Source organism: Corvus hawaiiensis, chromosome Z (assembly GCF_020740725.1).
Source record: "Corvus hawaiiensis isolate bCorHaw1 chromosome Z, bCorHaw1.pri.cur, whole genome shotgun sequence".
NCBI lineage: Eukaryota > Metazoa > Chordata > Aves > Passeriformes > Corvidae > Corvus > Corvus hawaiiensis.
Window position 1 is genome coordinate 58,351,376 of NC_063255.1, and position 18,244 is coordinate 58,369,619.

General features: G+C 36.0%; 1 protein-coding gene across 15 annotated transcripts in view; it reads left to right on the plus strand.

The window, feature by feature from the left end:
* Nucleotides 1-18,244, plus strand: part of MEF2C (myocyte enhancer factor 2C) — a 136,466-nt gene that overhangs the window by 109,631 nt on the left and 8,591 nt on the right. For 11 of the 15 annotated variants that reach the window (XM_048290841.1, XM_048290848.1, XM_048290842.1 and 8 more), the window contains 4 exons: nucleotides 11,693-11,865; nucleotides 13,047-13,070; nucleotides 14,012-14,141; nucleotides 15,054-15,189. In XM_048290841.1, coding sequence (XP_048146798.1) covers nucleotides 11,693-11,865; nucleotides 13,047-13,070; nucleotides 14,012-14,141; nucleotides 15,054-15,189 — 463 coding nt within the window. The remainder of the gene's footprint in view (nucleotides 1-11,692; nucleotides 11,866-13,046; nucleotides 13,071-14,011; nucleotides 14,142-15,053; nucleotides 15,190-18,244) is intronic. The other 4 variants (XM_048290844.1, XM_048290847.1, XM_048290843.1 and 1 more) reach the window with 1 other exon arrangement.

Sequence of the window (18,244 nt, forward strand, 5' to 3'; positions counted from 1 at the left end):
AATACAGCAATGTCTTTGACACTATTCTCTCAAAACAGAGGCTTTTGATTGAAAGACAGAGCAAGAACTTTTTGGACCCAAATAGCCATGGTCTAAATCCATTTTAGTTTACTCCATAACTAATATGAAGGCTAAGTGATATGTTTACCTGTTTATATAGTAGAATATGTGAAGTTCTTTTAATTCAGGCCAACAATTGCCTTCTTATCTTCTGACAGCTGAGGTCCTCAAGTGCCAGCCAGTATCATAATTTTCTAGCACTTTCGTTCTCTTTTTTCTTTTCTGGGTCGTGTACTGACTGTGGGTGAATGTATTATATATTCTACTAGTATTTCAAGCCACATGGGAATATGTGTAATAGTAGCAGTTTTTAATTTATATGCCCTCAGGGTAGAGGCAATCTGGATGTTATATCCTCAAAGAAGTGTGGTTTAGTAAAAAGATCTGCAATCTGCCCAATTAAGCTGACCAGCAGTACCAAAAATAAGCAATGTTTTCAAAGACATCTAGCTGCATTAAAGACTTTTGGAACTATAAATACAAATAAACAAATGAATTTAGTTTTTTTAAAAGAAATTAAAATGTAACAGGAATATTCTTTACTCTGCCCTGAAATCATGTTTGGCATAGTCAAGAGAAGGTAATTCTTGGACTACAAGTGTGGAATATGTTAAAAATACAAATGAGCTTGGAGAAATATTTCTCAAACCACAGCTCATGGGCAACCTGTTAGTAGGACAGAAACTGGGTTTGCCAGGAAGAGCATGACAAGTTTTTGCCTGTCCGTTATTACTTGATGAGTGCAATGACCCACAGACTTCTGATCCAAAGACTGGAAAAAATGTGGTACAGAAGCATAGTAAACAATACTTCCTGTCCAAGGAATCTCACAGTACAAAAGAAAGGACACACAATCATTCATAACAGAGTTTGTGATGCAATAGTGCCAAATCCAAACAATAAGAATTCATAAATTGGCACATTGACTTAAAACCATGGAGGAGATAAGAAACGAAAAACATAACAGCTCTGTTTTTCCTTTTCCACTTGTATTATGCCTTTAAGTGATCTTCTTCCAAGCTTTTCTCCATATAAGAAGGAGATGTAGATAGATAGATAGATAGATAGATAGATAGATAGATAGATAGATAGATAGACTTTTTTTCTTCATTGTGTTAAGGGAAGCACCTACAGGTAGGAGATTATGTTAAAGCAGGGAGAACACTAGAACTATTTGACAGGTCTAATACATAGTATGAAGGAAATAGTCTATCTACTGAATTTCATATCTAAGTAGGCAGTCAACACAGGTTTTTCCAACTCTAATTCCATGTAACAAAAAAACACATGAAAGTCACATCAGTGAAACTTTGAGAATAAGTCTGAAAGGCTAGAAGCTGCTGTCCATATAAAAATAAAAAAATCTTGCAATGTGTGTCATATGCAAAGGTTGGATGTGTTCAGTCAACATATGTGACCTCTTACCAAAGAAGAGATCCATGCAAGGCTATTCTCAGTAGACATCAGTGAAAATCTGTAAAAATTTGGCCTTTATTAGTTTTCCACCAGTTGTGTAATTGTTGACTTAGTAGTTTATTTAGGTATTCTCTGTCTCTTCATCTCTCTAATAACAATGTTTCAATATTTGTATTTACAAAAAGACAGCCTGAAAGGTTCAAAAAGGAGAACGCCCTAAGTTCACATGTAATGAACAATTGAGTGAGTCATACGAACTGGTTCTTTGTAAATGGGATTTTAAAGACAGGCATGATTTACTTCCTTTATTATGAGAAGTTTCAAATGTTCCTCAAGACTAATTTGGGTTCTTTAGATAAAATCCCTTTCCTAGTGAAGTCTGGGGGAATTTTATGCTTGCTTTAAATGGGACAGGGATTTCACTGTTTTTCCTGTCTGTGCATTCTTGCTCACTAAGACACAACACTATTTTCTGTTGCACACTGCAGTACATATTCTTGTTCAAATTCAGAAAATAGAAGGCGGCATTGCAAATTAGAAAATGTCTGGATTTCATGCCTGTCCTGAGTTCTGAATGGGATAGCTGATGCCTCTTGGATCTGGACTGCAGCAATGACTTTGCTGAGAGAAAGAAAACAAGAATTGCTTTTAAACTTTGGAAGCTATGACTGCAGCCTCACATGGCAGTTCCTGACAGTATTAAGTTAACATGACCTCTGCCCTTTAGCTTTTGACATGATTCACCAATTAAGATTGAATCCAACAGTTCCATTTATTTTCCAAATCTCTTAAAAGCAGATTTTTCCTGTGCTAACAGTTGGAGCAATCTCCCAGTAATAGAAGCCAAAGGGTTAGTTACTGATCTTTTCAAATAAGGCATTCTATTTATTCTTGTCTTAAAACATTTTTCATTGAAAAAGCAGTTTCTGCAAAATGATGATTTCAAACAGCCCAAAAAGGAAATCATTTGTTATCAGCAAATAATTTGTTAAAAGCAGGTGATTGACAAAGAGGTCATGGCTTCAAACTGAAAAAGGGCAGATTTAAATTTGGTATTCAGAAGAAATTATTGACTGAGGATGGTGATGGTTTGACACAGGATCTCCAGAGAAGATGTGGATGTCCCATCCCTGTACATGCTCAAGGTGGCAACCTTGGGTGGAGTTTTGAGTAACTTCTAATGAAAGGTGTCCCTGCACTTAGCAAGGGGTTTAAAACTGGGTATCTTTAAGGTTCTTTCCAACCCAAACCATTCTGTGATTCTGTGACATGATTTGTCAAAAGCCTCTTGCCGGCAGTCAAAAGATGTAAGTCCTCTTTTCTTCCCAGGCATGTATTTTTCTCCTATGTATTTTCAGAAAGCAGTGTATTTTTCAGCAACATAGTTTTTTCTCTCTGACGTAAGTCACATTCTGGTGTTGCTTTTTTTTCTCAATTACTGCATATGCTGAAACAACCCATACTAAAAAGAAAAAAACACCTGTTTATTTTTTGCATAAACAGGACTAGAATGGAGAATCTTCTCAGCTAGCATACTTATAAAAGTACCGTTAAGTCCTGAAAACATATTTAGGGTAGATGGTTATCTCAGACCTTGGGGGAAGGCCATGTACGAATTGTTCACATGTTAAGAGATCAGGGCTATGCCAGTAACTGCAAGATTTTTGGAAAATCTGTGATACAAGATAAGTTTCTGATAAACATGCTCAATACTTGGCACTGACCTCTCCTATTAGACTACATCTTAATGTGGAAGACAAGTGTATTCCTAGTGCAGAACATGGACTAACATTTGCAAATGTCAAGCAAGAACAAGAGGGGGAACTATGCAAGGTCAGGGACATTGCACTGTGCCAGCTCCTCATGGTAGCAGGTTTGTACCACACAAGTGGTAGGGGCAGGAGATGTGTTTTACCTTGGTAAGACACTTTTTTACCATGGTAAGAGCCATTACTCTCTGATCCCTGACATTTTGCTTGGACCTTACAAAACTATGACACAAGAATACATTCCTGTTGCTTATTGTGCAGTGCCCATGTGTTTAAACTACAGCCATATTTATAAATCACTGAAGACCACTGTATAATTAAGCAATTTTTCTCAATAACTGCAACTTAGTCACTCTTTTGATTAGCTGAAGTTTCAATCAAAACAAGATAAGGTGAAATATATGGGTTCTGAAAAGAGCATAGCTATTCATAAATGTGTTAGAACAAAATAGTGGAAATGGAAATAAATTAATCAATAAAATGAGAAGTAATGATAACAGAAAGCTAGTGTTTCTGCATGAAAGCTGCGTGATCTAAGATTCCTGAAGTGAGATGCCATTAAAGAATTATGAAAGCAGATAATAAGATGCTATGATTGGGCATTATATTATAAGAATACTGGCAATAGTAATTGTAGTTCAAGATTAAAAAAACACAAACAGGACCTTGATTTGGAGTATCTATTGCTCTGCTTTGTTGAGTCAAAACAAAACAAAACAAAACAAAAGGAATAAGGATCATCATCCTTGAAGAAGAAAGTACATTTCCCCTTCTCTCAGTGTATAACTTAACTACAGACCCTTGCTGTCTATGATATACATCACTATTCCAAAGGTTGCAAGGAGGGAATCCATGTGCTGAAATACCTGCCTACCACTTGGGAAAAATAATTGCAGTGAGAATTGTTTTGAAGGGTTTCTCACAGTCGCTTGTGTGGGTAGCCACAGGCTAATTCAAAACAGTCAGGTGCCACCTTTACATTTATTTTATTAAGGTGTGAACTCCTAAAGTGGGGAAATACTTACTGCAAGTACTAATTTAGAAACATTTAAATACAGATCTTATTATAGCAATAAAACATAACCGCAGTGTTGGTGATCAGGTTAGATTGCCATGCACTTGACTCAGAAGTGAAGTGTTTGCATGGGGTGTGATGTACAAGTCAGGTTTCTGTTCTCATGGTCTTTCATGGTAAATCTAAATAAGCCCACCTATTTCTCCATTCAGCTGAAAAATCATCTCAAATTTCTAGCCACCTAAATTCACAGCTTGCTCTTAGACTTTCAGAAATTTATTTTACAATATGTCTTGCATTGTCAAGTGACCAAAGAACCGCTTCTTTTACTTTGAACCTTCTTTACTTTGAACCTCTGCCTGAGAAGCAGAGGTTCAAAGTAAAGAGGTTCACTGTCCTGATGGAAATCTGGGCCAAATTTCTGCATTATGGGATAAAAATGACTTCTTGCAGCAACAGGTTTGTGCACCAGCAAATACTCCACAAACACTAGATTGTAAGGATGTTCCAATTTTTATATGAACTAGACCACGGGTTAGAAATAATTTTGACTACTTCATCCACATAAGCAGTTCAGTAAGACAGCTGGCAGTACTCAATATGAAGCGTTGATGATGTGAGTTGGGTTTTAATTCCTATGTGAGGAACATGCCACCAGGACACACTGGGGTCAGAAAGCAGCTGGAAGCCTGGAAGAGCAGAGGTTCCTAGGGCTTTGCAGCCAGGACCCATCCCACTGCCCCAGCCAAGGAGCAGGGCCAGTGAGAGTACGGGACAGACCCAGATGCCATGGCAGACCCAGACCCAGGCATCCAGAACCTCCATGTGGATGGGGATGGACCAGGATGTTAGCCTATGGATGGGTATCCGGTCAGGCAAACCATTACACTGGTCAGAGGACTATTGGCACCAAACATGTCTTTCAGTAGTAAGACACATGTTGTCACAATACATAGCATCTGAACCTAAGTACTTGAACCAGCACAGGGACAAAGCAAAACTGAATAACTGCACAGAATCACAGAATAAGCCAAGTTGGAAGGGACCCACAAGTATCATCAACTCCAACTCCTGGCCCAGTAAGTCATGGAACAGAGAAGTAACTTCCTTCATAATATACTGCAAATATAAGCAGATAATACACAGTTTTCCTAAGGAAATTTGAAGACACCATTTACCTCAGCTGCAATGAAAGAACTGGAGATTTGGCTGACTTCTAAAATGAGAACTCACCCAGAATAATTAAATGGGATGCACAATGTGACCTTTAGCTTTGTTCAGTACAGGTGGCATGTACACCTAAATTGCCTACAGTATTGGGAGTATTTTAGTGGTTCCCAAATACCCTCTCATTTCCCAGCCAGGACAACTGTAGTGCCATCAGAGAGCCCTTTTCATCTCTTTAGACTTAAAGAGCAAGAAGTTCCCATTGACAGTTATAGAACCTGCGTGTCAAGAATGGATGAGTTAGAGAGAGTTGACTTAGATTTCTGTTGATGTGGAAATCTCTACCATTTATTTATATTATTTCTAAGTGGTTGGTTCTGAAACTAACAAAGAGTTGTTGAGATAGTTTTCTTCTCATTCTCCTCCTATTCTCCTAAATGTCTGTGTGTTCTCTGAACTGCCATCCTGTTTCAGTCCCCTCAAAAAAGTAGCTGCTGCTTTCACAAGATGTTTGAGAATTCTTCCACACAAAGTCATTAGGTTTTTTATACCACATCTCTCTGAGTTGGCTCCCCATAATTCAGTAAAGAAGGTCCATTAGTACAGTGCAGTGGGAACGGGCAGCTATTTTAAAGTGAAGATTTTATTTTTCTCTGGATTAGGGTAGCAGCATATCGGTTTTCTTCTCCCATTTACAGTTAGTAACACTTGTGTGCTGTGAAATGTGACACGCATGTGACATATGAGTAAGAACTTTCAATTACCTCTTTTTAAAATTATATTTAGGTGAACAACAGTACAGCTTCCTAGCATTAGTTCTTTGTTGTTGGTATCTTTTTATTTTGGGTGATAAACCGTAGCCTGTTTCAACAGTGTGTATGCATAAAAAAAAGACACATAAAATGTAAGAGAGAAAAGGAAACTTTTATTGCCTTTTAATTAGTATTAAGAATGATTACCATTCCTCCAGAAAATAGGAAAATAAACCAAGTGATGAGTGCAAAACTGGGTGCAAATTTAGCAAAATTTCTATTGATTCTTTCATATATATGCATATATTTTGAAGTTATAACTTCTGTAGATAACTTGCAGAATAGTTTGCTCTTGTGTTTATATAGATTAATTCCAAATTTAACATTCTTTTTGAGAGGCTTGGTGATCAGTCAATGGGGGAACCCAGAATACAGAGAATATTTCTCTGCTTGTTTTGAAGGGTTCTACCCCCCTGGACAATACTGGTTTTGACCTTCATCCATGGAGAAAATTACCTACCCTCTGGGAAGAATTAGAATCTACAATGGTGTGAACTAGGTGATAGAATATTATGTAAGATTGTCACAAGGTGAAAAATTTAGAGTTTTTGGTTTTAATAGTATAGTAAGTAGATAAAAGCAGAAAACATCAAAATGGAGGATTGTTATTGTTCTCCAGACCTTCTTCTTCTTCTCCATCTACTCCATATTCTGCGGTAGAAGTGGTCTGGGATGATTGGATAGAGAATTCCACAGTTCCTGCCTGTGTGACTAGAAGATTTATTAGACATTGGTAGAAAAGTGAAAATATCTTGCATTTTAAGATTTCATTGGGCAATTTACCTTTAAAAAGGCTGTGTAATCTTGATAATTCGGCTTTTGCTGCATTCTCTGCTTCATTCTATGTCTGGGTCACGTCAGTGGCTTGTACTTTCCTGATAAGACTTAATAAACAACTATCTGAAGATTGAGAAAGCGAAAGGTCCCGTTCACCTCTAACTCCTGGCAAAGACTCTAAAAAGTCTCTCCCAACAAGGGGAGACACAATTAAAGGTACGGACTGCGTCAAATCAACATATCGTATGTATGGGATATGCATTTAATATAACCAAGCAAGAAGCAGATATCCTCCATGAAATCCAATGTACATATGCATCTTGGAAGAAATATGAAAGTTTTCACAAGAGCATACACTTATTGGAAACTTGAAATGAGCGTTAGTATTTATTAAAACTTCTTCAAGAATTTGAAAGTTCGCTTTCTATTAAAATTAATCCCAGGTTCCTAAGCATCTTGTAAATTCTCAACCCATATGTTCCGTGAAAAGCACTAGAGTAAACAAAAGAGAGATCAAATAAAGGACATATAAATTGTGTGTCTTGTTCTTCGTTCTCCCACTCTACTTCTTCAGACTACCATAGAGGATTTTTCATTCAATATATCTCTATATCTTTGAAGTCACAAAAGATTAAAAACAAAAAGAAAGAGAGAAAAAAAAAAAAGAGAAGAAAAAAAAGTAGGAACATGACAGTTTCAAAAGTTCAAGAAATCAAAATACTAAAATTTTCCAATTTTTCCAGACTTAAAGACTTTGAATTATTAAAATGATGTTCAAGAATGTTGAGAGGTAAGGAAAAAAGTTATTCTTTTCTCATTTGTGTTATCTTAACACGTGGAAACCTTCCTGGCTTAAATACTCAGTACAGAATTATTGTTCTAACTCTAAAACTATTAAGAATTGCAGTCACTTTGCAACCCCTGTAACACCAATGACCAAAACTCCTTAAAAGGTACAGGTGTTAATAATAGAGGATGAAAGGAGAGAAGTAAACTGCTTGCTCCCTGTTCTGTCCTGAGTAAACTTATGCCCTTCTGGTATCCTGAAAATCTAAAAATATGGAAGTGATTGTTTAAGGTGGTATTACATGAATTTGTAACACAGTTAAGATTGTAGTTTTCCATGATTAAATGGACTTTTTTAATAATTCTTCCTGATTGAATAACTGTCAGTGCACAAATTCTGAGTTTTTTGAAAAGTGATATTACAGGGCTAATCATGCAGTTTGTACTTGGACAGAATTCATTCTAAAGTCAGTGGCACTTGTGCCTAAATGCAAAATGTGGGAGCATACCCAAGAGGAGTGTTCTGTGCTCAGAAAGCACTTGACTTTATATTTTGCCATTAATCTAAATACAATTTCTGACACTGCATTTCATGACACGTGCTGCTCCAACAGTCCATCTAGAAACAAGCTCTTTCCTGCATAAAATATTTTTGCTCCTACAAGTCAGTATAATACAAGGAAAAAAATTCTTTTTCTGAAAACTTATGGAATTGAAAATGCTGTAAATTTACAAATTCTGACATATGCCCTTAAAAACTTCTGCATCCACTGTTTTTATTTTCATTATGCATTACAGAATATATTCATAATGTTTAAAAATGTTCTATTCCATCAAAAATATGGCTTTTAACCAAATAAAAATGTAAAGCCAACTTGTTCTAAAATCCATCTGGTTTTCATTTTCTTATGATCTATAATCAGGAAATCCATTCATATACGACATATAATTTTTGTGCTTTCAAGTGGATAGTGGAATGAGATGTTCTGCATATGGTCACATCTAAATTGATAATTGTCCAGGCAGAGTGCAATTTTAAAGTATAGCATGAAGGAAGGTTTAATTTGTACATTAGAAGTCTTATACATTTGTTTTGCCTCTGAATGTAAATGAGGCCATTCTCTTTGGTGGATTTATCTGAAGGTGGGACAGCTGCCTCAAAGCAGGCCACAGCCCTCTTGAGTTAAAAGGATACAGTTTAAAGAGCTGGTTTAAATGCAGACTCTTCTTAACTGTAAACCACATGCATGCATTCATCACTGATTTCCAAATGATGGGTTTCTGTATTACTGGTTTAAGGTCCACAGTCTTACATTCCTGAATCCTCATTATACCAAAAGAATAACAAGTTGGTAACTGGAAAGAAGAACTATTATTATATGGCTCCAAAATGCTAGCTGGCATAATATGCCATGTACAGCAGAAATCATCTGGCAAAGAAAAGATTGCAGTAGTTCTTAAAAAGAATTTGATGTTTTTAAAATATATATATAAGAAATCTAATCATTGTTCAAACTATTTTACATCAGTGAAGATGTAAACTTCAGATGAAAGTTTCTGAAGAATAAAGCTTCATACAGAAGCATTCTTTCCCCTAATGTTTAATAGTAAATTATATTAAGTACATCGTATGTAGGAAATAGGAGTTCTTTCTTGTAAGGTCCTTTGTTCTCCAAAAATCACAACTAGAAACAAACATACATTCTATTTTGCTATATATCTTAGGTCCTATATTGTAGAACTGAAAAAACTGCTGCTTCAAACAATTTCATTGTCACTCTGAACAATTCCTTGTCATACAACAGATTTCACAGGCAGTTTTACGTCCTGCTGGTAAAATACCTCCTGTATGAAACTGACACCAGAGAAACCCTCCTTTTGCTTCAGTTTCTGCTGTTGAACACGTCATGCTTTGATTTTCAGTATTCAGTTTGTAAATGATGAACTTTTCAAAAATGCAGTGTGGTTTCTGGCAGAAAATATTGTTGTATATTCAAAATGCCCCTTCTAATTTCACTGCCTGTAGTAACACACAGCATTAATTAGAGCATAATAGATAGCTAATCTACATTGAGAACAATTGCTCATTTTGAAAAAAAAAAGCCTACTGACACAAAATGGAAAATTTTGACATCATTCTGCTGAGCTTGCTTAGCAAGTCAAAAATACATTTCAATAACCCATTTTATCTTACTAACTGTATGATGTTATTAAAGAAATAAACAACAAGATTAACTAAACTTAATCTCTAAAGTCATTTTAATACAGAATATTGGAAGTGATCTGAGTGCTCTTCAGTTTTCATTGTTTTGCAAAGACTTGGGAGATCATGATAATAAAAAGCGTGAGAACAAACAAGCCAGGCCAGACCAGTTACTAAGGATACCTGACAAATACAGATTTCAAGCAGTTTTGTGATAATTTTCCTCTGCCTTAATCCTGGTGTTCACAGTTCAGGGTCTCCAAGAGCCTAAAGTGGCATACTTGTATTTAACAGCCTCTGACAGATTTTATTTCCATGTATTTGTTGATTTGATAAATACAAGTAGCTGATGCGCTTGAGGATTAAAAACATTAAAATCTTAGTCATGCTTGGACACACTTCATTATCCTAACCAGAGGAGCAAATTGCTGTCATGTACTGTCATTTTTATGCCCGCCTTATAGACATTATCAAATTTAGTTCCATAATCCATTTATGTTCTTTAGGGCTATAAACCCCATTTCACATCCGAGGAAAGAGGCAGGAGGAAGTGAGATACCGTGTTCTTCACTGACTTTGGGACTACAAAGGAAATTTGAAGGTCCAGGGTTTTTGACCCAGAGGTCTCTGCCACACTCACTAGCTCATCTTCTCACACAAATTCTAGGCTGTCTGTTGCAGCTCATGAACAAAGGCTGAGCACAGAACAGAAAGCCTTCCCTAGTGTTTCTTTGGTATTTACCCACGAAAGTTTTCTCTTTCCATACTAATTTTCATGCTATTCCCTCTCTATGACTGGGCAGTTTCTGTACCTCTCCTGAGATTGTGTAGACAGAATTTCAAGGTTACACTAAAAAGTCATCTTTTTCCCTAGATTTTATGTGGGTAAGAGGTGAAATCAAGTGAATGAAATAGGAAGGTCTCATTTTTATTGGTATGGTAGGTCAATAACCTTATGGATACATAGTAGTCAATACGATGTGGTGAGAGAAGAAAACCCTTTTTAAAAAAGGCAAAAGAAGCATTTGCTTGTCAGAATTGTTCCTGGGGCCTGCAGAAGAGAGATAAAGATGAAAGATACGGTGGTGTTTTCCAAATAAGGTTATGATGTGGCTCCCATTGACTTTAGTGTTGACAGACCAGGTCCAAAAAGTGTAGTGAAAAAGACCCCAAAGCATTTATGAATCCTCCTGGTCCTCCCCCCGCCTCTTGAGGAAATTACCATTTTGTTATACTCATCCTTTGTTTAAAAGCAAAACAAAATCATGACCTGCAAAGGGCTGAGTCAGGAAAGGCACAATCTTCTGTAGTTGTCAAGAAAACATGGAATAGCTTTGACAGTTTTTATGCCCTTAAATTATCTGACTTTCCTGCTCCTTGTAAGGCAAATGCCAGATGTTGGCTGCTACTAGGGCACAGTATATCATGCTATATACGACAGTGCTGTAAACAGAGTTGTATCATTGAGTTAATTTCAACACATCACCGAGATGGCAGCAGCCATGAGAGAAAGCATTTGAAGACCAGTTGTTCCAAATATGGCACATGTTGTATTTTCCTATAAAGATACATGACATAGATATTTACCATGAGTTTTGTATTTCACAGCTTTAGAAAGGCTTAAAAAAACCAGTGGACTTTATCAAACTTCTCTCTCTTTTTTTTTTCTCTTTTTTTACCTTAATAGGAAATGGATATGGCAACTCCCGCAACTCACCAGGTCTGCTGGTCTCACCTGGCAACTTGAACAAGAATATGCAAGCAAAATCTCCTCCTCCAATGAATTTGGGAATGAACAACCGTAAACCAGACCTCCGTGTGCTTATTCCACCTGGAAGCAAGAATACCATGCCATCAGTGGTAATGCATTTTCAAAGCTCTTCTTTTTGTCTCCTTCAGATCGGAGTTACTTAGGAATTTCAAGGCTGGCTCAGGCAAATAAATTCTTGATTGTTTGATTTTTCTGACTTGGGCTTGACATCAAGCTGAGGACGTAGGCTGAGCCTCCTTGATTGCTTTTTTAAGTCCTATTTACTTTCTACTTTTTGTCTGTTGGGTTGCTGAAGAGGAGCTGCACCGTGCAGAGTCTAAACTTCTGCAGTGTCTTTCCCAGTAGCTGAAAGAGTCTTTCCTGAATTTTTTATAAAGGGTGACTTTAACCCTGAGGATTCCTAACTTATTATGTTTTTCTTAAATATTTAGCCACACAGACTCTTAGCAGAAGGCATATTAACAGCAATAAATTAATTTGAGCCCTATCACTGTGAGTTCCAAATTTTGTAATGATAAGAGGTAGTAAATAGAGCAAGAGAAAAAGGAGTATGAAATTTCTGTATCTCCTGTCAGAACTAGTGAAATTTAGGCAATATACTATGCTAGAAGGCTGAATTGGGAAGGTATCATGTCCACGCCGGACTTTCCAAAAGTCCGTTTCCACGTAAATCTTTCATGAGTATTTTAACATTAAAAGTGAACTTAATTTTAAAAGATGGTAATGTAAGTGATGCAGCTTTCCATTTTGTAACAAGCATTATTAAAACAACTTCCAAGTTGGCTTCTTCAGCTTGATGCAAAATAAATTAATCATCAAACTAAAACTGTCCATAAATGTGATGCTGCCTCCTAAGTGAAAAAGTGACAAATAGTCCTACACAGCAATACTCAAAGCTGACCAAGGCAGTGACAAGCTGTCTGCATCAAATGAATTATTCCAAGCCCTTTAAAAATTATATTTTCCAAGGGACTCTTTAAGTTGTCAGGTATAGCAAGACAGTCTGCATCCAATGGCACTGTGGAAGAAAAAATTAATTCTTAGAGAAAGTCTTGTGCTGAAACCTGGATAGGTTGTTCCTACAATTGAGACAAACACTCCATTTGAAGGACAAATAAGAGATCTATGAGGTGTATTTTTTCCAAGCTATGCTCAGAAGTTGTTTATTTTGCTGCCCCTATGAGATGAAACTATTCTGTAAGCTAAAAACCTACATCCTGGTAAATATTTATATTTACTAATTTTTAACACTCCTTTCCTATGCAATCAGTCTGAGGATGTTGATCTGCTTCTGGTAAGTGGTAATGATGTTCATCTTAATAACAAGGAAAAGAAAACCAGTTATTTTTCATTATGTAAGTGAAATGTTGGTTGAAATAAAATGGAAAATGCTACAATAGCTATGTTGTAAACAGAAAATTCATCACAATTTTTAAATATAGCAATAGAACGCCAGATGCAGTTGTTGTTCATATTCAAATTATGCCTCCTAGAATTAAGCTTTCATTTTGGTGGTGGTGGAGAGCATGTAAACTTACGTTGTTGAAGATGGTGGAGCCTTATGACATCTTTTTTGGTGGCTCTCTAATCATTTTTTCCTGCCAGTCACATAATTAGAGTTCTCTAGTGTAATTTTTACAGTGCAACATCTAGAGCCCTGGAGTTAAAGATAAGCGAGTAACTGCTGTGTAATCTAACAGCCTTGAAGGCTTGGGGCTTTTTTTTGCACAAAACAAAGTAGTCAGAGCTCCATCTCCTGGTAAGAGTTCAGTGTTCAGCAATCTGGGGCTGCTCCTCACTTTCAAAATCCAGAAGAGCTGGGTTTGGGGGTTTTTCTTTTGCCTTTTTTGTTTCATTTTGTTTTGCTTTGTGGGTTTTATTGGTTTTTGTGGTTGCTTTTTTTTCCTATATGAGTGAAAAGGAAAACGATGGGAATAGAGCTTATATATTTCATTAGTTTCTCACATGATCTGTTCTACCAACAATAAAAGCAATCTTACTAGTTCAGTTACCTAGGAGATACTGATGTAATGGGTTACTATGGTGACAACTGGTCTCTTGAAAGCTTATAAATGATAGGGTTGGCAGAGTTCATCAAAGCCACATGTTAAATGATTAATTTCTAGAAGTTTGTTACAGTCTGTATTTCTCATGCACAAAACATTCCCAGAAAGCAGATACACTCAACTGACTTAAAACTGGTCAATAATATGTTTATTTTACTTACTTTAAAAGAATCAAAGGATAAATAACTCCCAGTCTGCTCAGTCATTGGCTACTCCAGTGGTTTCCGTAGCAACTCCTACTCTACCAGGGCAAGGGATGGGAGGATACCCATCAGCCATCTCAACAACATATGGTACTGGTGAGTATGAGTGCAGGATGCAAAGGATGGGGAAGGGAGCAAGGTGCTGACAAGTGTTTATCTCAGTATTAATGAATTAGCTAATGTTCCTTGGGAGAAACTGAAATATTCATAGCTATTATGCCTTTGCACTACATTTGCTTATTCTGTACCTGTCACTAACTTCAGACACATCTATTTTAAAGTTAGCTGTCTTGTTTGAAGAAAAATTGATTTGGTAGCTTTATTTCATTGGCTTTAATTTAAAAAAAAAAGTGAAACTTAAAACAGTTAACAGTTCTTAGTCTTCCTTGGAGATAATTTCATGCAGTTGAGTACACTAGTACATCCTAAAGCCATGAGGGTAGTGGGAATAAGCAGCTTCAGTATCTCCACATCAGTGTTCAGTAACTGTTGGCTATCACACCTCCCTACCTGGGAGGGCACAAAAATGAAGCCTCAAGGCATCTTTACAGTTCCTGTTGTGAATTGCTGCTGTACAGAGTGCACACAGTGACACACAGATCCAGTGATATTAGAGAACACATGTGTTGTTCAGAAATAGGCTGCCTGCTGGATTCTTCAAGGAAGACTCTAACCAAAATGTTTTACTTTTCAAGTCTTTCTGACAGTGTATTTGTAGTTAATTTGTAGTTATGCATATGTAGTTATTGTGAATTTACAGGCCAAGAATGCTTTAGATCTGCCAGACCCAGTAAAGCCCTGCTAGATTCCAGAATAATTATTAGTGCATTACTTGCTCCCAAGTTAATGAGTTGAGGGAAGAGGAAGATCTACTTTTTCTGCTGTAACTTAAGGCGATTGTGCAATTAAAATTAAAAGGCTTACAAAGTGACATGAAAATTACTGTGTTGTTTAATTGCTTTCTCTTTAATTCTCACTTAATTATTGTCTTTCTGTTTTCAAATCTAGAATATTCTCTGAGTAGTGCAGATATATCATCTCTCTCTGGTTTTAATACAGCCAGTGCTCTTCATCTTGGTTCTGTGACTGGCTGGCAACAGCAACACCTACATAACATGCCACCATCTACCCTCAGTCAATTGGGGTAAGCAGTGTTTTCTTTACTTTACTGTCCTACTGTGACTTCAGTCTCCCCAGTAATTCCAAATGTGAAATATGTCAAGTAACATACCAGAACATAGTTACTGTGTGTAAAAACTAGATTTTGCAAAACTGGAACAATGCAATTCATGGAAAGTTTGCTAGGGAGCTACAATGAAATATTCTGTGTCCATATCTTCTCAGTAGTGTATTGTTTATGTTTTAGTTTTTATTTCTTTAAATAGCGTTTTATTTCACTACTAAAACCAAACACCTATATTGTACTGATGCTATATTTACTATTTATGCTTTTTATTTCCAGTTACCATCACATAAAGACTTACAGTAAACTAGAATTTTTTCTAGGCATTTTAATAAAGTAAGATTTACATAATTAATTGACCTGAGATTAAGACTTAACCTTATATAATAATAACATACTCCCTTCTGCTCAACTCTGAAATTCAAGTTTCATTTCTTTGGAGATAATTTTTAGAGAAAATACCATGATTAGGCCAAATAACTGAGAGCTCACAAAACTTAATTTGATGTGCCTGTACTGAGGAGGACAGGTATTCCTGCCCTCTAGTGGCTAATTTTACAGTATTTGCTCCAGTTTTGGAGAAACGCAGCGCTCTATCATCTTGGGATCTTTGAAATGTGAAAATTCACACAGGCAAATCACCTGATCAAGCAACCTCTTGGCTCATTGAAATGAACAAGTGTATGACTTTCAAATATTGTGATATCTGCAGTTTCTATTGAGTAAGACCATAGGCATGCACAAGCGTGGCACAGTAGCCTAATGTATGGTTAGACATGTCAGAATTTTAAAAGGTTTAATCATAAAAATAGAAGCTGAAAACAGCTGGAGTGTATTTATGAGGAAAAATTTTAATTCATATATATTTGAAAAGAATTTTTTTTTTCAGAAAGAAGTGTTACACATATGCACTCTTTTTTTTTCAAGATTGTTGCCATAATGTGGAACTATTTAATACTCTAAATGCAGCTTAAATTTCAAAATTCTCTTTCTACTTTGTCTGACCATTTTTTGTAACTTATTTTAATGTCCTTACCATCTAGAAGATTTGGGTTTTTAAGGACAGCTATACAAGTGTTTCAAATGAAACAATTTTTTTAAACCTCATTCCTATATGAATAAGTATATAGAGATACAAATGACATTAAAACATACAGCTGAAATACCTGCCGTGCTAGAAAAAATAGTCTTAATATCTTTCTCTTACACTTTTCTTTTTGAGTTTGCACTATTTCTGGGGCAGCATTCAGACTTACTGAACAATCAGTTATAAATTCGCAAACAAATTGAAAGCTCGCTTGTTAGATATCACTGTATAAACAATCGGTACCATACCAAGGAATGTAATAAGGCTATTTGGTTAGCCAAAAAAAAAAAAAAGTATAAATTAACTCCTAAACTAACTACATGCCTTTTCAGATATGTCACACATTGTGATCTGTTTCTGATTCATATTGCAGAATGTCAAAGTGTAATGACTGTGGCTGTGGATTACATTCTGAGTTGCTACCCTTATTACTATTCTTTCAATGATTTGTAAATGAATTCAGCTATGAAAGCTGCTTCACAGGCAGCTCTGAAGAAGTCTTCTATCACTGAAGAAAATCATAGGCCTTTATTTTATTCACTGAGTTCTACATGCAAAAGCATTTGTTTTAACTTTTGGATTACTTGAAAAACTTGAAATTCTCTAGAATATATTCAGTCCATGTCAACCTGATCTAGAATTTGCAAAAATATTTTAAAAATTAAACAAAATTATAGTCATCTTCACAGACTTGAGAAAAAAACATCTAGAAATGTTTTGACAACACAAATCTCTGTGTTGAGATTTGTGACCTCACCTGAGTGAGGTAATACACTGAAATATTTGGCAACTGTGAGATGCCTGTTGTTAACAGTAGGCTATAAAAACCTGTGGGAAAACAAAGTTAATGGAAGAGACATTACAGCTCTCCTTCAGGTTTTGTTTTTCACCAAAGTCTAGAGGTGAAAATCAGCTCTGCTTCCTCAATGCATGACAGAAGAATGTGGTTAGTAGTAGAATAAGATAGGTTAGATGTAGTGTCTTGCTCCAGATCAGTCCTCAGCAATTTCAGTAGCACTGTCTGAACCATCTTGAAGGTAATTAGAGATCTCTGCAACCTAGCTCTTAGTTCTTCACGCTGACTGTGCAATTTGGAGCCACACTAGTGCTGGTGAACTAGAGGGTAAATACATGAGTACATGGAGTAGCTCACTTTCACTTTCTGTGCACCTTTTGGCCTTCTGCTGAGCCTGGTGAACAGCATAACAATGTAGAGCCTGTTTAGACATGACTAGGACATTAAAACAAGCCAGACTTTTCAACTTTTTGCGTTAAAAAGCAAAATAGTATTTTCATGGTCTTTTAACTGCATCTACCTCTGGAAAAAATACACATACAAATTCTACTGAAAATCAGTCCCTCCCAAAGCTTTGGGATTTGGCCTGAATATTACACTGATGTCTCTTACTGCTTATTTAACATGTTCCAAAAAGACTAACAGAATTTAACTGCTGATAACCAGAAGGGAAATCCTTCTCAAACTTTGTAATAAATTATCAAAATTTTTATGCAAAAATCCAAAGTATGAGAAATCTTCCTAGCCTAAGAGACAATATTTTCATCTAAAAGTAACATCCACAGGTGAAGTTTTCACTTTCCTAAAATATGAATGCAAGCATAGAAACAACATTTAATCTGAAGATGCTTCAATATAGATAATTATTTAAGAGAAGTAAGAGAAGTTTCTCTAAACTTCTACACAGATGAACAAAAAGTTGTCCAAATTCATACATAATATTGACTTGTTCTGTGATCCTTACGTAGCAAGATTATTACTTAGCAATAATTACTTTTGATTAGATAATAACTATATCTAGATATAGGGAAATATTCTCCATTAAACAATTTTTATTGAAAAATTTGGAAACAGTTACATCATGTTTAATGAATTTATATCAGTTCTGACAATTTCCTTGCTTTTAATAAAAC